General features: G+C 42.5%; 1 protein-coding gene across 1 annotated transcript; it reads left to right on the forward strand.

The window, feature by feature from the left end:
* Positions 1-724: 724 nt before the first annotated feature.
* On the forward strand, positions 725-2815 carry LOC122045257 (aspartic proteinase NANA, chloroplast-like). The gene is made up of 2 exons (XM_042605395.1): positions 725-1377; positions 1820-2815. Exons 1-2 carry the CDS (start codon positions 806-808, stop codon positions 2631-2633), a joined length of 1386 nt encoding a protein of 461 aa, XP_042461329.1. The 5' UTR covers positions 725-805; the 3' UTR covers positions 2634-2815.
* Positions 2816-19650: the final 16835 nt, after the last annotated feature.

Here is a 19650-nt window from a genome sequence, read left to right on the forward strand (position 1 = left end):
TATTTTCCCCCCCTTTTTAAAACATAAATAAATAAATATTTTCTCTTATCCGTGCTGCTCACAAATTGTGCTCCCTAATCATCACGTGAATCTGAGGCAGTCTTGGATCCTCATAAATGCTATACTTGCGGCTGTGATCTAGGTATTAAATTACCATATATCTAATAGAATCAAAATGGTACTACTAATGTTCTTAGGAGGTGAAAAGGATCACTGAGATAAAGAGTTAATTTTCGATGAACGCATAACTTCAGGAAAAAAAAATCACTTCCATCTTTTAATCATTTAATGATCGACTATAAATTGATATTATAATTTACCTCTCTTCTTTCTATAATATGGTACCACTATTATCTAAAGAAAAATTATCAATTGAAAAGGTATTTGAAAAATATGGGAGGCAAAGTGGAAAAAAGAGCTTGTTTATCTATTTGCTAATTTATTTTTTAATTTGTTTTTACATAAAAAATGTGAAATTGTCACATCAATGGTCCCCTAGAGCCGGTCCTATGGATATGAAGGGAGGTAAATACAGGTACACAGCTGAAAGTGCATAGTCGAGACGCTAACCCTAGGCAATGACATCCCAAGAATCGAATCCTCGACGTTTCGGCCACGAAATCATGCGCTCCCAGTTACACTACGCCCTGGGGACTTAATTTATTTTTACATGGTTGATAATTATGTAGCACTTTTGATGAAGTAGATAGAACAAGGCCAAGGATGAGAAAGAGCAAAAGCCCCATATTAATGGTGGAGCTTCTCTAGCTAATGTACATTCCATTTCCGGTCCCATATTGCTCCAATGTCGCCTTCCCTCCTCCTCCTCCTCCTCCTCCTCTTCTGCTTTCCTTTCTCCCTTGCTGCTGCGGCGGCCGGAGACCACTCGGACTCCTTCGTCTTCGAGTTCCACCGCCGTCCCGCGTTGCCCGGGCTCGACCTAGCGCGGCAGCTCCTCCTCGACGACAAGCTACGGCAGCGCACGATCCGCGCCCGGCTAGAGCATGCCCGCCACAGGCGGCGAGCTTGCGGCGTCCCGCACGCGCCGGCGCCGGCGCCGGCTCCACCGCCGACCTCCTTCGAGATGCCGCTCAACTCCGGGGCGTACGCGGGGACGGGCCAGTACTTCGTGCGGTTCCAACTCGGCACACCGGCGCAGCGCTTCGAGCTGGTGGCCGACACCGGCAGCGACCTCACCTGGGCCAAGTGCCGCCGGCGCGGAGATGATGCCAAAAGTGTCAGCGGCCGGGCGTTCCTCCCCGCCGAGTCGTCGTCGTTCCGGCCGATCCTCTGCTCATCCGACATGTGCCGCAACTCGCTGCCCTTCTCCTTGACCACGTGCCCGACGCCGGCGAGCCCATGTGCCTACGATTACGGGTAAATTACCTAACGCCGCATCGGATCCTTTTTTTTTTCCAAATTAATTAATTAATTAATTAATTAATTGCTCTTTCCTAATCTTTGAAAATCTTACATTACATTATTACATTGCAGCTCATCTAGCCAATTTAATGACCTTTAAAACTACAAGTCTCAAAATGTTAATATTTAAATTTATGAGAGCAAAATGTAACTTCTTGAAAACTAATTGTGGCAAAGTGAATATTTCTCTTGAGATTAATCAGGAACAGAATTAGCAAGAGCATTGTTAATGATGGTCAACGCGAGAGCGCGTAGTGAAAGACTGGCAGATCCTGTTTCGCATCCGCGGCTTTTATGACGGCAATTAATAACTCTATTGCAGTGGATCTGAAGCCGCAGTTGATAATTGATGAAAAAAAAAAAAAATCACGGTGGGTTTGACCGCATGCGATCGCAGGTACTCCGACGGCTCGGCGGCGCACGGCATCTTCGCGAACGAGTCGGCCACCGTGATCCTGTCGGACGGGCGGCGGAGGAAGCTGCGGGGCCTCGTGGTCGGGTGCACCTCCTCCGCCGTTGGATCCAGCTTCCGCGCATCGGACGGCGTGCTGGGGCTCGGGTACAGCGACATCTCCTTCGCCTACCGCGCCGGCGGCCACTTCGCTTATTGCATGGTGGACCACCTCAGCCCTCGCAACGCCACCGGTTTCCTCGCCTTTGGGCCGGCTCCGGCGCCGCCACCTCCGACGGCCGGGAGGAGGTGGCGCGAGACGGCGATCTCCCTCGACGTCGAGCCGTTCTACGGCGTCGGAGTGAGGGGGATCTCCGTCGACGGAGAGATGCTCCCGATCCCAGCGAGCGTGTGGGACCTCGCAGCGGGCGGCGGCGCTATTCTCGACTCGGGAACGAGCCTGACGGTGCTGGCGGAGCCCGCGTACAGAGCGGTGGTGGAGGCGCTGACCAGGCGGCTCGCGTGGGCGCCGAGGGTTAGGGTGGAGCCCTTCGAGCACTGCTACAACTGGTCAGCGGGGGCGCCTGCCGTCCTGCCGCGGATGGCGGTGCACCTGGAAGGGACGGCGAGGTTAGCGCCGCCGTCGAAGAGCTACGTGATCGACGTGGCGGAGGGGGTGAAGTGCCTGGGGATCGTGGCGGCGCCGTGGCCTAGTTTCTCCACCATCGGCAACATACTGCAGCAGGAGCATCTGTGGGAGTTCGACGTCGCCAACCGACGGCTCCGATTTAGGAGGTCGACCTGCCGTAAAAGGCGATGATGGAATCGGACGGCCGACATTTTTTTTCTTTTTTCTTTTTTTGTTTTTTTTGCCTCCGGTTGATGCCAAATTTCTTTTCATTTTATTTTTGTTTTAGTAATTTGTTTCCGATTTATGGAGGTTTGATTGATTTTGCTATGTATTTGGGTGATAAAGAATACAAGGGGAAGGAATTAATGGTAGTTGAGTGTTGATCAAAATAGAGGCTCAAGTCAATGATTGATTCATAAGTTACTTTGATTTTTCTTTGTTATCACATGCTCTTTGTTTTTAAATATAAATATTTAACTTTTATAATTCGAGTGATCTCGACTAATAGTTGAGATGACTGATTTAATCATATAAATTTTTTTTTACCGATTATTATGATAAATTAAAAATATTGATGGATCATCCTAGCGTACGATCTAGAATCAAGAATAATTTAAACTTCTTTAAATGTAATGTGCCCTAATTATGTAATGTGCTCTAATTAAGTAAGATGTGAACTGTCGTTATTTAGGGAGATTATCTCATGGCTTATCAACGCATCAAAGTCTAAATTTTTATTTTTTTTGTTTTTTTTTTTTTTTTTGGAACCCGATGAAAAATCCGATATCTTATCCAAATAGAGGAGTATATTGAGAAATTTTTTTAACCTCTATATATACACGACTGTGCGCGTGCAGGATATCACTCGTTTTATTTTTTAAAATTTTGAATTAAAAAAATAAATAAAATATTTTTTGTAAATTTTATTTATAGGTTCAGGCTTTGGGTTATAGTTTTTAAGCTATTTTTTTTAGATTTTATCTATAGAGTTCAAACTTTCTAATTATGTTATAGTGTTTGGTTTATAGGGTTCTAGCGCGGTCACGTCCGGATTCCGGCGCGGTCGCGTCCGGATTCCGGCGCGCGGTCGCGTCCGGATTTCGGCATGGTTGCGTCCGTAATTCGTCGTGATCGTCGCATGCCCAACACGGCCGCAATCGCGACTGGAATCGAGGTGCGGCCTGGCGGGTGGCTGGTGGCCGGGCGGGTGATCGGCGGGTGGCCAGCGGTGACGAGGCGCAGTGAGCATGCAGCGAGAACGAAGAAGCAAAAGGAAAAAAAAGAAGAAAATATTATATTAAAAAATAAAATAATATGACATGACAGTCGGTCTGTAACAATCCGCAGGATAAAATCCGTAGCATAACAATTCTCACACACACACACACACATATATATATATATATATATATATATATATATATATATATATATATATATATATATATATATATATATATATACCTCGTGAGCATATAAAATTTCTAATTTTTTTTTAATACTATTACTCAACCCTTAAATTTTAAAGTGAAATTTAACAGAACTGACGACCTGAGATTTATCCCACCATGTGTTTGATGCATATATATATCTATATGTATCTCCTTTCATATTCGTAAGATCGGTACTAGAGGATCGTTAATGTAACATATCTATATTTTTTTAAAGATAAAATTTAAACAGTATAATCGAGAGTTTAAAAAATTTATAAAAAAAAAAAAAGTATAATCGAGAGCTTAAAAAAAATTATAAAAAAAAATAAGAAGAAGAAAAAATTAATGTTTCACTAATTGTGAGCATCGCTCACGGTTGCCGACCATGACTACGGCCTAGGATAACATCACGTTTTATATATATAAGGCATCAGTCTCATCCTAATTTTTGAAAAATAGCATATTAAATTTTAGTTTATTCGATTTAACTGAATTAAAAATTTTAAAATTAAAATCCAACTGGATTATCTAAGATAATATAACTAAATTTTAAATTCAGTCAGTTAATTCAATTTAATCGAAGTTGTGCCCACCCCTAATAGAGAATATCAAATCTTTTCATGGATATAAGGATGAAGATGGATATCCGATCCTTCAATAAATATAAGAATGAGAATGAAAATTGAATATCTAATAGAGATGAGGATGAATATAATAAATGGAAATGAGGACGGAAAATATAAAATCTGATACTATTGTTGCAATCATCTTTTGGTCAAGGTTAATTAGTTTGAGTAAACTCGAGTTGATTCGAGTTTAAGTATCAATATTTGACAATATGTGAAAGAGAAGTTAAGTAGGTCAAAGGAGTACCGGAGTCATAACTAGAGGTTAAGCAACGAAAAAATCCTAGTGAGTGAAATTAGGTCATAAAAATCTTAGCGAGGGGTTAGGCAATGAAGACCTAGTTTGCAACTAAACAATAAAAATCTTAACAGGGTTTGGCAGTAGAAACTTAATTTGGAACTATGCAATGGAAGTCTTAGATGTGCTAGGAAAGAAAAAAGTCTAAGTGGATCAAATATTGATCAGACACTTGGCAATCTAAAATCTAACGAGAAGTTGACACGAGATGGACAATCCAAGTGGACCAAGCGTTGACCAGACATTTGGTAAAAAAAACTCTAATAAATCAAGGTTAACAAGATGTTAGGCAACGAGAATTCCCAACTAGTTAAAATTAACTAGAGATTGAGCAAATGAACCTAAAACTCGGATTAAAAGATTTAGAGTTAGACAATCAATTAAGATAATCAATTGATTAAAAGATTTAGAGTTAGACAATCAATTAAGATAATCAATTGATCCAAAATAATCGATTAGGATAAGCGATTAAGAACCTTTTCGTAACAACACAGATGTCAGAATCAATTTGACAATCAAGTCTAACAATCAATCCGTCTTCAAATTTCTATTACAAATCATTATGAATAAACGAAACGAGTTATTCATCCATTCTGTCACTCTTTACACGTTATAACAGACCATGTGCTTGATTACTAGTATGTAAGCAAAGTATTAGAGTAGTCATTGGTTGACAAAAGAAGAGTTTGAGTTTCATTGACAATCTCTTATTTTATATTGCACTTTAGTGAGTGGAAATGAGAGAATGGTGGTGTGATTTACGTTGAGGGCAATAAGTAAAATTTGGAGGTGCTATTTGAATAATAGATAAAGAGAAAAAAGAATGCACTTCTAAAAGAAGTAATAACAATTGTATTATATCATTTTTTTTCTCCAACTATTTTGTTTTGTAATGTTGATAAAGGACATGTTGATTGGATTAATTAGTTGAGGAATATATATATTTATGAGAATAAATAATTGTACCAGCTAAAAACCATATGCAAAAGCTGTGAACACGAATTAGACTCGATCGCCATGATATTTTGACTGTTGAGTTTTTTATAAATAAATTATTTAATAGATTGCATTATTAAGCAAAATGTGTTATCCAACTGTCAATCTGATTGGCAATGTGCACAGCTGGATTCACCAAACACGTGGGACCGATTTTTCTTCTTCGCCCCCTCAAAAAGGGAAAATAATAACTTTGGTGAAGTGTTCTATCCAGTTTTTACAGATATTTCATATGGGGTCAATTGTAATTTTCTTTAAATTGGGCCATGCAATCGGCTGTGCTCCTAAGTAGTGCAATGGAGGCCTATTTCTAATTGGGTCGAATGTCCTATCATCCCCGTAACTACACCGCACAGGCATTCATGGAGGTCAGATATCGGTGGATTTGTTAGGGACGATGAAGGACTAGAGGTGTAGCGATCGCCCCTGTCAAATTTTGGGGGAAAAAAATAGTATGTTCTCGAACTATATAGATAACTTTTTAAAATTATTAAATTATATAAGTAAATTTTAAAATTATTAAATTATGTATATATTACATAGTCGACTGATGTTTTAGAGTAATCAAACCGATGTAGTTAATATTGAAATGCGAAATTTTTAATAAGTCGACGGATTTACTTTTATTTATTTAATTTTTTATCAAAATTAATTTTAGATAAAATTAGTTGATGAACCAAATGAATTCGGATTGACATGAAACTAATTTTTACGTATTCCTCTACATCTCCTGATTATATCTATACCCTCAAATTTCAATTTGACTCAATATATTGAGACCAATAATTTTTTAAAAATAAATTTATTTGAAAATTTTAATTCATATTTTAAAAATCTGACTAATAAACCAAATAATCTTGATTTGACATGAAATTAAATTCTATGTGTTCAGCTAGTTCACTTGATTATATTCATACCTTCAAACATAAATTTAACTTAATAAATTAAAATTCTAAATCCAAAAAAATTCTAACTCCCCTGAACTTGTGCCTATGTCTATCCCTTTGATCATATAAAAAAATAAAAATATATATAATAAAGTGTTAAGCAAATATTTCTAGGAGTACAATAAAGCTTCCATTTTAACACAAATAACATAAAATTTACTTTTCTATTTATAAAAATCTTAAAAATATTTGTCGAATCTAAACATGATAAGTTAGATTAGTGGAAAAAATTACACAAAGAAATACTTTGTATTTGAAAAGAAATAAATTATTTCAGTACAGAAACTAATTTTTAAAAAGAAATCTTTTTAAAAATATTTTTCAATTCTAAAAATTCTATTATTTTTCCTGGATGTATGAGACACATTATTTAATGGCAAAAAAATAAAATTTTTATTTTCTTGTATTTTTAGTATTAACAATTATTTTTTTAAAAAATAATTTATAATAAATCAGACATTATTTGTAAAAAATCGATAATATTTGTAATGATAGAGAGTATTATGTTTTATCACCAAAAAAATTAGATTTTTAAAATTTATGTATGTGAAATAAATTTAAATTTCAAAGTATGATTTTTGTTAATAATTTTATAAAAAATAACTCAACAGTAAATAAAATTTGAAGAAATTTTTGTTTGTAGATTAAATCATTAGATAACATAGAAAAAAAATTTAACTTGAAATACAAACAGAAAAAATAATAAAAAAATAATTTTCTAATTTAGACAATTTCTATCCTAATAAAAAGAATTGGAGTTTTATTCTAAAAAATATTTTAGAACCAATATAGGTTCTTGCCTACTGATTTACTAAAATTTTGAGAGGTACATAATTTTTAAAAATTTTCTTAATTTATCTCTAGTGATAACAGAAAGAAAAGCAATGACTGGAGTGGGAGAGTCAAAGTCGAAAAGAGGATTCCTCACTTCTTTCTCTCATTCAAACCCGTGCATGAGACTTTCATCTCGCACGGCTCCTAAGTGCTAAAAGAAAGAAGAACTCATCTTCTTTCTTTTTTGATTACCTTCCTCGCGTATGTATAAGACCGAATCCATTCGATTTCTAAAAAGGATTAATAATCCTTAACTTTTCGAGGAATCCTTCATCAGTGGTTGTGAATGAATGACTTTCTTGATTCAATCATAATTTATAAATTTTATTTTTTTAAAATCATTTGAACATACATGGTCATTTTTCAATTTTTCGATTTCTATTTTAAATTTTTCATTTTCTATCTTTAAATTATCAAATATATCTAAGGGGCATGAATTTGTTAAGTTGAATTTTAACTTAGCATTCCCTCTTTCTAATTATACTATATTCTTAGATAATATTTTGGCAAATTCAAAAGATTGCTTGGGAGATAGCGCATGTACCTCACTTACTTGGTGTTCTGATGCTCCCCCTTCATCACAATTTTCTTCTGAAGATCCTCTCCCTTCGTCAATGCTCATCTCTAAGGAACTTTCGGCGTCCCTATGGTGGTCTGACTTAAGCTTCAATCTCGAACTTGGAGGATGTCTTTCATCCCATGTGGCTTTCAAGATTTTGTGCTTTGATTTTGTTGGTCTGTTATCCTTGTCTTTCTCCTTCTTCTTTAGTTTAAGACAATCATCCTTGATGTGTCATTCTTCTTGGCAATTGTAGTACCGAACCTTCCTTTTGCTTTGAAAGTGCTTTTTCGCTTGTGACTTATTAAATTTATTAGATCTAATGAACTTACTAAATTTTCTTACCAATAATGTTGCTTCATCTTCGTCGATTGATGCTTTGGAGTCTAGATCTGGTTCGCATTTCTGGTTGGCCTTTAGAGCTATGTTGTGGGCTATCTTTTCTTCTTTATTTCGTAAGCCTACATATCTTAATTCGTGAAGTTCAAAAGTGGAAAATAGATTTTCTAATGAACTAACTTTGAGGTCTTTAGATATATAAAACGAGTAGACTATAGATGTCCACTCGGGTGTCTTAAGAAATGAATTTAAAGTATACCTTAATGAATCTCGGTTTGTTACCTTTTCTTCGAGATTCGTGAGTTCGGTGATGAGTTCTTTGATCCTCGAGTACAAATGTGCGACTGTTTCACCTTCTTCCATCCGGAGGTTCGTCAGTTGATTCTAGAGCAAGTTCCATCTCGCAAGCTTTGCTTTGGAGATTACTTCGTGTAACTCTAGAAACTTCTCCCAAAGTTCCTTTGCTGATTCGTAATTTCTTATCCGATTGATTTCCTGGGGTGGAAGTACACTGAGTAGGTGGAACTCGACTCATTAGTTCGCTATGAAATCAGCTTGGTCTTTCTCGGTCCATTAGTACTCTTCTTTTTCAACTCCCTATTGATCCTTGGGGGCTACAAAAATATATTTAATAATTAAGAGTAATTCAAAATTTGTTTTAAAAAAAACCTCCATGGGTTTTTTCCATGTCGCAAAATCCCCCTTAAATTTTGGCAAGTAGATTGTCAGTCTGGCCATTGTCTCAGTGCTTCAGTCGGGGGTTAGTCCTTTTGAGGTGTTATGGCTCTGATACCACTTGTTGGTTGTTGGCGCAGGTAGGCGGGCAAGAGGGGGGGGGGGGGGGGGGGGAATTGCCTACCAAATAAAATATACCTTTCTCGATCTTTCAACTCTTATTAGTAGCATAATTATACTTAATTAAATTAACAACTAAAAAGAAGAGGCAAAAAGAGTTATTTAGTTATAATCTAGGTGGTTGTTAATCTAAGGTAAATAAACACACTAAAAAGTCTCCTTCGTTGAAGGCGGAGAAGCCTCTTACACTCGTTGAATGTCCAAAAAATTGCTAGAAAATGAATACAGGAGTTGTTGCATATTTCCTAGCTCCAGGGGTCTTTTTATATCCCTTGGAAAATTGTATTCTCAGCTTGAAAGCACTTTCAACATGGTCTAAGGTGCCTTCCATTAGCTAAGTTTTATCCGTTGAGGATAAAACTTTATCTGCGGCTAACGGCTACTGGAAGGCGCCTTCACACTATTCATTGAAGGTGCTTTCCAGCCATTGAAGGTGACTTCCAAGTGGTAGATCGGGTCCTTAGTGGTTGATCTCTTCACGTGGGTAATTCTCTAGCTAACCGGAGTTGAGCTCACTCGAACCCAACCCTGTCCTTCTCATCGAGCAGGCTTCCTCCCCAGCTTCTCATTCCTCAAACATTGCGCACGTCCTTCTTGCCAACCGGTGTACTCTTCCACAACATCTCATCCCTTAGATGCACCGAGCTCGTCAGCTCCTTTTTCAGTGTCATCCTTCTCACTAGCTGCATCTTCTGCTTGATTTCTTGTGGTCCTAAGCTCCTACACACTTAGACACAAGGATCAAATATAACATGACTTAATTGAACTTTGTTGACTATAACAAAACTATCCCGGGTACTTACAATTAAATCATATCCTTGATGATCTTAGGTTAGGGCCAACAATTGGTTCTTCTGATTCACTTGTTCTATGTTTAATTTTACTATCTTCCTCAACATCTATCTTTCTTGTATTCTAATTGATCCTGTCCGAATGCTGAATCAACGGACGCTGGGCACGTGGCGCTCCCCGGCTGCTGACGTGGATCTTCGACTGGTTGCACGAACCTCTGGCGAACCTGCACAGAAGTCGGGCCGGGAAGGGGTTCCCGGCGGCGACCCTCCGACGCTCAAGTCAGGCAAGCAAGTAGTAAAAAAAGTGGCTCCAAAGGTGTCGAACTCGTACCTCCGGCGAAGTATAAGGCTTCTTATATAGGGCTGGAAGAAACTCATGCACACCAATCGAGGTAAACACGTGTTCTTAGCCCATACTTCGGTATGTGTTTGTCAGAGAGCTTACCTGACACCATGCTGCTACAGTCCAAGCACGCTCTCGATGGGACAGCAGAACACCTCGTTGCCAGATTAGGAGTATGGCCTAGTCATAGGACTTGACCGCTGTCATAAAATATAAATTGTCCTTCTCTCCTTAGTCCATACCGGGACGTCCGGCCGGCACTCATCTCCGGTCCGGCCGGTCGGCACTCATCTCACGTTCGTCCCTCCGTATGCGTCGGTATGCTGGGGCGATCCTCGGTAAGGTGCTATGTGGGGACTGCTAGCAGTATGTTACCTTATGTCTACGGCCTCTCGCTCGGCTCTTCGCTACTGTTCAATTGAGCGTCGGAACCCCGACTTCTGTCGGGGCGCCTTTTGCTGTCCGTTATTCACCGGTCGGCCGGGCGGGAGGTCGGCCCATCCTTCTCCGGTCGGCCACCTGGCCTTTTGACTGCCACGTGGCGTTGACCCCTCAGAATGGGGGTCCCCTGTTCTAACCGCCGGATCACTTGCCTCCCCCTCAAGTCTAGTCGAAGGAGGCGAAGTCCGACTGACTGGACTGCCGATCTGATTGAGTAACGACCGATACATTAGTCCGCTCGGCTAGGCTCAGGGATGCTCATCCGTTCGGCGGTATCTTGCCCGTGCCTTGTATTGCCTTGGAATCCATGCCGAATCCTCGTCTCTACTGCCCATCACGTGCGTTGCGTGTTGTACGGGGCGCTCATTAAATGTAACCTGTATCTTGCTGACACGTGGCAATCTTACTTTTGTCAGGGTATGGCGGTGACGTCACCTCCGATGGGACAGCCGCCGTTTGAAATGAACGGCTGGATGATGACCTCATTCTTCACGACCTGAATCGGACGGCTAAGGTCGTACGGGGCAAACGTTATAAATCTCGCGGCCCCCTCTCTCCGCCGCCTTCTTCTTCATCGACCTTCGTCCTCACGTTGCTCTTTCTGCTCCGGCGACCCTTATTCCCCGCCTGTTTGGTGCGCTCGCCATCTTCTTCCTTTCCACGATATTTCGCGTACCCGTAAGCCTTCCTTTTCAGCTCCCCGCCTCCTGTATTGCTTTCTTTTTCATTCTGTTGGCTTTTTCTTTTAGTTTTTCAGTCAATATCTCTTCTGTTTCGACCATGGCGAGTACTTCTACGCCTACAGTCGGCGCTCCTAGTCTCTGGTATACGACTATGGAGAGCCGATTCGATGAAGAAGACGCATTGCGTCTCATTCGGGCGTATGAAATTCCGGCCGACCATGAGATAGTTGTAGCTACTCCTTCCGATCGGCCTAATGATCCGCCGCCCGGCACCATTTGCTTCTTCCGTGATCAATTTTTGGCCGGGCTGCGATTTCCTCCACATCCTTTCATCCTCAAAATATGCAACCACTTTCGCCTCCCGCTCGGCCAATTAGTCACGAACTCAATTAGGTTGCCGAGCGGGGTGATAGTCCTTTTCAAATTGAACGATATCCCCTTGGACCCCCAAATCTTCCACTATTTCTTCTACCCAAAACAATCCGAGTGGGGGACCTTTATATTTCAATCTAGGTCGGGTTTCTTCCTATTTACCAACATGCCGAGCTCCAATAAACATTGGAAGGAGCATTTCTTTTTTATGCGTCTCCCCGAGCGGCTGACCTTCCGAACGAAGTGGCAGACGGCGGTGTCGAATCAACGGGTCTTGGCAAATTCAAGAGTCATCCGGCGTATCTTCATGCGGCCAACCAGCTGGTCGGCCAACGTTACGATATCGACAAGTTGCTCCTTCCTGGAGTAATGTATTTGTTCGGCTTGTCTCCCATCCAAGCCGATCTGCCTTGCAGCATAAGCGATTCTTATCCCCCTTTTTCTTTTGTGCTAACTGATTTATTCTTTGTTTCCGCAGCTGAAGTTATGTGGCGTGCTAAGGCAACCGAAAAGCTCAAGCTGAAAGCCGCCAATATTGAGGCGGTGAAGGACAAAGAGGTAGCCGAACGAGGTTTGGTTCTGACCGGCTCAACAACTGAGGGGGATGGGGGGACTCAGATGGTTCCCACTGATCCGGCCGCCCCTATCTCCACTGATGACGCCGCACTCGATCTTACTACTACTGATCATGCCGAGGAGGAGGGCCGATCGGCTGATGAAATCCCTCTGGTGACTCGTAAACGCCGTCGGCTAGAGCAAGCCGCTCAACAGCCTCCACCAGGAGAGCAGCTTTCCGAGCGGAGCAATGATGCTCATGTGGTTTTTGAGGCGGTCTCCTCGGAGTGCACTCCGACTCAGCTTGACTTGCCGCCGACCATCCCTGAGGCGCAACCTTCCACCTCTCGGACTCTATGTCGTCTTAGGCGACTGGGTGACCATCCAGTCCCGATCGGCGAGTCCTCTGGTCATGCTGCTGCATCTCAAGATGACTCGAGCGGGCCGAGGGTGATTAAAACTATCCTAAGGTTTCCCTCGGAGGAATACCTACTGGCCGTCGATCGACCATCGGTTCCCGAACAGCAGATCACCCTCACCGGTCCGCTCGCCAAAGTTTGGGAGGACGTGCGCGTACGCATCACGCTCATGTCCCCCAGTCAGCTAGGGGACAGTAACCTGCAGCAGGCGACCGGGGTATGCCTTTCTGCTTTACTGATATTTTTTATTTTAGATTTTAACTTAACTGCCTTTGTTCGCAGAGTTGGGTAGAGCAGATTGCAGTCAGCAATCGACTGGCTGAGCTGGAGGACGAAATGAAAAAACTCAAACTTTCGGAGGCGAACCAAGGGCAATCCACGGCTGCTCTAGAGAAAAGCAAAAAGCTTTTGGAAGCCGAACGGAAACGAGCTTCCGATCTGGCGAGTGAGGTCGCTCGGCTTGAAGCTGTGGTCAAACAACGGGATAAAGAGATCAAGACGGCGACCTCTCGGAAGCGCAAGGCCATCGATGACATGGACCTAATGAAGGTGGAGATCAGAGGGCTAGAGCAACGCATCAAGGATCTGGATGCCCTTCTGGCCACCGAGAAGGAGAGCCGCTCGGCCGATCTGCTCAAATTTGAAGGAGACTTGAAGGATCTCCAGGCCGCCAACGATGCTTCCCGAGCCGCGCTCAAAGGGTATCAGGATGGGGAGTCGGCTCGCTCTGACGAAGTGAGGAAGGCATTTGTCCGCTCGGACGACTTCGGAGAGAAATTCACCGACAAGATTTCCCTCACTTTCGAAGAGGCGATCAAGGCGACGGTGGATTACTTGAAGACTAAAGGCCACCTTCCCGCCGAGCTGACCATCCCCCCAGAGGATCTGGCTACCGTGATGGGCGCTATTCCTGATGCTCTTTTTGATTTTGACGCGTGAGGAGTGATCATGTTTTTGTACTCTTGCTGTTCGGCACAACTTATTTTTGCTGTAACTTCTTTTGTTTGCCCAGCGTTTGGCGTAAATAGATCATCTTTCTGTTCTTGCAACTTTTGTTTTGGCAAGAAATTTTTCTTTCGTCATGTTTAAAGTGTTCTTTAAAACTCCTCCGCTCGGCTTCATACTCTATCATGAGCTCAAGCCGACTGTTTTCAAAAAATGCCTTTCGCCATGCGACTGCATAGCCGCTCGGAGCGCGAACGTCATTTGTTCATGCGCTCCCATCTTTCATTCTTATTAACCATCTTTTGCTTTGCACCTTATCTCAAAGGGGCTTTTCATCTATTTTTGCTAAGCGAGCCGCTTGGCCGTATGTTGGCATTAAAGAACAGGCTCTGTTGTCGATCGGCTCTTACCGCCGGAATATATCACGTGGATGGCTATCCGCTCGGAGGGTTTATAGACGCCGGCTCGTCTCTCGATATTTAACGTCGGAGCTCGACGGTCTCCCGCTCGGAGGGTTTAAAGACGCCGGCTCATCTCTCGATATTTAATGTCGGAGCTCGACGGCCTTCCGCTCGGAGGGTTTATAGACGTCGGCTCGTCTCTCGATATTTAACGTCAGAGCTCGACGACCTTCCGCTCGGAGGGTTTATAGACGCCGGCTCGTCTCTCGATATTTAATGTCGGAGCTCGACGGCCTTCCGCTCGGAGGGTTTATAGACGCCAGCTCGTCTCTCGATATTTAACGTCGGCGCTCGACGGTCTTCCGCTCGGAGTGTTTATAGACGCCAGCTTGTCTCTCGATATTTAACGTCGGAGCTCGATGGCCTTCCGCTCTCTCGATATTTAACATCGGAGCTCGACGGCCTTCCGCTCGGAGGGTTTATAGACGCCGGCTCGTCTCTCGATATTTAACGTCGGAGCTCGACGGTCTTCAAGGCTAACTTGACACAGCCGTTCGGCGAAGCTATTTGCCATCCTTCAATTATTTTGGCCTCCTGCATTACAAGTGCATGGGCGACTAGAATATACACGAAAATGAGTTACATCAGTGCACCTTTCACCCCGCTCTATAAGGCTGGAGATGATTCGCGCTCCAAGGTCGGTCCAGCTGCCGCCCGTCTTCATCTTCCAAATAGTAAGCGCCCGAGCGGAGCTTTTCGATGATTTTGAAGGGGCCTGCCCAAGGAGCTTCTAGCTTGCCGACGTCGCCGACCGACTTTACTTTCTTCCAGACAAGATCGCCAACCTGGAATGATCTAGGGATTATGCGCCGGTTGTAATTCTGCTTCATTCTTTGACGATACGCCATCAGCCGGACGGATGCCTTGGCTCTTTCTTCCTCGACCAAATCCAGCTTCATGTTCCTCCGCTCGGCGTTGTCCTCATCGTAATTTTGGATCCGAGCGGACTCAACTCCAACTTTGAATGGAATAACCGCTTCGCCGCCATACACCAAATAGAAGGGCGTGACGCCAGTTCCTTCCTTCGGGGTCGTTCGGATGGCCCATAAGACGCCTGGCACCTCATCCACCCAGCTTCCTCCCATATGATCGAGCCGAGCGCGCAAAATACGAAGAATTTCCTGATTGGCTACTTCGGCTTGACCATTGCTTTGGGGATATGCCACGGACGTGAAGTGTTGCTCGATGCCATAGCTTTTGCACCAATCTTCGAGCAATTTTCCTGTGAATTGCCGCCCGTTATCGGAGATAAGTCGACGTGGGATGCCGAACCGACAGATGATGTTCTGCCAAATAAATTTCTTGACCATATGCTCTGTGCTCTTGGCTAGCGGCTCGGCCTCCACCCACTTGGAAAAATAATCAACCGCCACCAATAAAAATTTTCGCTGTCCGGTTGCCAATGGAAACGTACCCACAATATCCATTCCACATTGGTCGAACGGGTAAGAGACAGTAGCGGCCTTCATTTCTTCCGCCGGTCGGTGAGAGAAATTATGATACCTTTGACAAGAAAGGCACGTCGCGACGGTCCGAGCGGCGTCTGCTTGTAAAGTTGGACAGAAGTATCCGGCCAGCAGTATCTTTTTAGCTAGTGATCGCCCGCCCGGATGACCCCCGCACGATCCTTGATGTACTTCTTGAAGGATGTATGCCGCATCTTCTGAACTCACGCATCTCAGAAGCGGACGGGAGAAAGCCTTCTTGTATAGCTGATCTCCAATGTGTTGGTTGCTACTCGGAAAACCTATAGGTTCCACTGTACAAAAATTTTGTACAAAGGTCTGAACCTTTTCCTAGCTACCATGTGTTCTTTTAAATTAAATTTTGGATCGCCTGCGGAACTTAACACGTTTGATCCAAAACTTAATATATTTGTTCTTTTAGGTTTTGACTTGGATCTCCTGCGGAACTTAACACGTTCGACCCAAGTCTCCTTAAGTTATTAATTCCATTAAATATTAATTTCCATAATTGGTTCCCAGTACTGACGTGGCGAGGCACATGACCTTCTTGGATATGAGAGCAACCACCACCGACTAGACAAAACCTTTTATAGAAAGCTAATATTTAATTTCCTAAAATAACTTTAGGTTAACCAAAGAGAACAATCAAATCACAAGGAAAAGAAAATACAAAAGAACACAACATCGAAAAACATATTCGAAATTCTAGAACGTAAGCCTCTTGTATTTGGTATTATTTCCATAAATAACTAGCATGATGTAGAAAGAAAAATTACTAGTTATACCTTGTAGAAAAACCTCTTGATCTTCTACCGTATTCCTCTTCTAACCTCGGACGTTGTGTGGGCAACGATCTTCCAAGATGAGAAACCACCAAGCACCTTCTTCTCCTCCTAGCTAGGTTCGGCCAAAACAAGAAAGCTTCACCAAGGAAGAAGAAAACCACCAACCAAGCTCTAAGAGATGCAAGCTTCCTCTCCTCCTTCTTCTTCTTCTCCAAGTAGTATCCGGCCTCCACAAGAGCTCCAAGCAATAGAGAGTTTCGGCCACCACAAAGAGGAAGAAGAGAAAAGATGATGGCCGGCCACAATACCAAGGAAAAGAGGGAGAGAAAATAATAGAGGTTGTATCTCATGAAGGCACCCCTACCCCTTCTTTTATATTCCTTGGCCTAGGCAAATTAGGAAATTTAATTACAATAAAATTTCCTTAATTTTCCTTGACATGAATTAATTGAGAAAAAAAAAAAATTTCCCAATCAACCTTGTGATGGCCGGCCACAATCAAAAGAGCAAATTAGGAGAGTTTCAATCAACAAATTAAAACTTCCTAATTTGTTTCCGAAAATTTTAAAAAATAAAATTTCTCTTTAAAAATCTCTTCATGGTTGATAAAAGGAAATTTCTATAATTTTAATTTCATCAACATGTGGATAATTTTAAAGAGAAAATAAAATATCTCACCAATCTACAAATTAGGAAAGAGATCTAATCTCTTTCTTTAATCTTTTGTATATCTTTTACAAGAGAGATATTTTAATTTTAATTCTCTTTAATAAATTATTTCTTCCACATAATAAAAATTAAAATTAAAATCCCTTTTTAATTTAATTTGGCCGGCCCCCACTAGCTTGGGTTCAAGCTAGGGCCGGCCACCCAAATTCATACCTAGGCCGGCCCTAGCTTGTTTCCCAAGCTAGCTTGGCCGGCCCCTTATTGGTGGATATAGAAGGTGGGTATAGGTGGGTATAGAACTCTACAAATAAGAGGCTACGATAGGGACCGAGAGGAGGAATTGGTTTTGGTCTCCCGATAAAATTAAGCATCCCGTGTTCGCCCCGAACACACAACTTAATTTTATCAATAATAATTCATTCCACTAGAGAACTATTATTGAACTACCGCACCAATCCCAAATTACATTTTTGGGCTCCTTCTTATTATGAGTGTGTTAGTCTCCCTGTGTTTAAGATATCGAATGTCCATTAATTAAGTGAGTTACTGACAACTCATTTAATTAATATCTAAGTCCAAGAGTAGTACCACTCAACCTTATCGTCATGTCGGACTAAGTCCACCTGCAGGGTTTAACATGACAATCCTTATGAGCTCCTCTTGGGGACATTATCAACCTAGTATCTCTAGGACACAGTTTCCTTCTATAATCAACAACACACACTATAAGTGATACCATTTCCCAACTTATCGGGTTTATTGATTCATCGAACTAAATCTCACCCATTGATAAATTAAAGAAATAAATATCAAACATATGTGCTTGTTATTATATTAGGATTAAGAGCACACACTTCCATAATAACTGAGGTCTTTGTTCCTTTAATAAGTCAGTATAAAAGAAACGACCTCTAATGGTCCTACTCAATACACTCTGAGTGTACTAGTGTAATTATATAGTCAAGATAAACTAATACCTAATTACACTACGACCTTCTAATGGTTTGTTCCTTTCCATTTTAGTCGTGAGCTACTGTTTATAATTTATAAGGTACTGATAACATCATCTTCTATATGTGACACCACATACTATGTTATCTACAATATAAATTAAATGAACAACTACAAACAAATGTAGACAATTTGACCAAATGTGATTCTTTATTCATAATGAATGTTTACAAAGCTTAGGCTTTCAGTATACACTCCAACACAATGAGCGTGAACCGACCGGCTCTCCTTCTTAGTAGCTGGGCCTCATCCCGATCGGACGGCGTAGAACCCGAGCGGAGAAACTCCATGATGGGTGTCCTCCAGTCGCTCGGAAACGTGAGACCCTCCATACGGTCGACGTGCGCCACCAACGATACTTGTTCAATCGGCTGCAGAATGGCGACCGGCGTTATTGAGCTCGCGAGTTTGGCTAACTCATCGGCCGCTTGATTTTTCGCTCTGGGTATCTTCCGAACAATGACTTCTCTAAAATTGGCTTTGAGCTTCTCAAAAGCTTCAGCGTAGAGTTTGAGCCGAGCACTGTTGATTTCAAAGGTGCCAGAGAGCTGCTGAGCGGCCAACTGCGAATCTGAATGAAGCGTTACCCGACCGGCTCCCACATGCCGTGCTGCCTGTAAGCCGGCTATGAGGGCCTCATACTCTGCTTCATTGTTTGTAGCTTTATAATCCAGCCGGACGGATAAGTGCATCTTTTCTTCTTGAGGGGAGAGCAACAGTATTCCAATCCCGCTTCCGAGCCGAGTGGATGACCCATCCACAAATAATTTCCACATAGCTTCGGGCTCTGAATTCTGCACCTCGGTCACGAAATCTGCCAAGGACTGCGCTTTAATTGCCGAGCGGGGCTGGTATTGGATGCCAAATTCACTCAACTCCGTCGTCCATTTGATGAGTCGCCCGGACGCTTCTGGATTCAGTAATACTCGCCCGAGCGGGCTATTGGTTTTGACAATGATGGTATGCGCCAGGAAGTATGGACGAAGGCGCCGAGCGGCGAGGACCAGAGCGAAAGCCAGCTTCTCGAGCCCAGTGTAGTGAGATTCAGCATCTTTTAAAATATGACTAAGAAAATACACAGGCTCTTCCCCGCTCGCCCTCACTAGTGCTGAGACGATTGCTTGCTCGGTTGAAGACAAGTAGATACAAAGTGCTTCACCTGCAGCCGGCTTGGCTAATACCGGGAGAGAGTTCAGATATGCCTTCAAATCTTCGAACGCCAGATCGCATTCTTCGTCCCAGTGAAACTTAGTGGCCTTGCGCAAGATTTTGAAAAAAGGAAGGCTCTGATCGGCGGTTTTGGATATGAATCTGGACAAAGCAGTTATCCGACCGGTCAATCGCTGCACTTCCCTCGTATTTCGCGGAGGCGGCA

This window comes from Zingiber officinale, chromosome 2B, assembly GCF_018446385.1.
Source record: "Zingiber officinale cultivar Zhangliang chromosome 2B, Zo_v1.1, whole genome shotgun sequence".
Lineage (NCBI taxonomy): Eukaryota > Viridiplantae > Streptophyta > Magnoliopsida > Zingiberales > Zingiberaceae > Zingiber > Zingiber officinale.

What these genes read in the sequence shown, in the direction of transcription:
- LOC122045257 (XM_042605395.1), top strand. Translation starts at nt 806, where the DNA reads ATGTCGCCTTCCCTCCTCCTCCTCCTCCTCCTCCTCTTCTGCTTTCCT. An exon ending in CCATGTGCCTACGATTACGG is followed by an intron (nt 1,378 to 1,819) that starts GTAAATTACCTA and finishes ATGCGATCGCAG; the next exon opens with GTACTCCGACGGCTCGGCGG.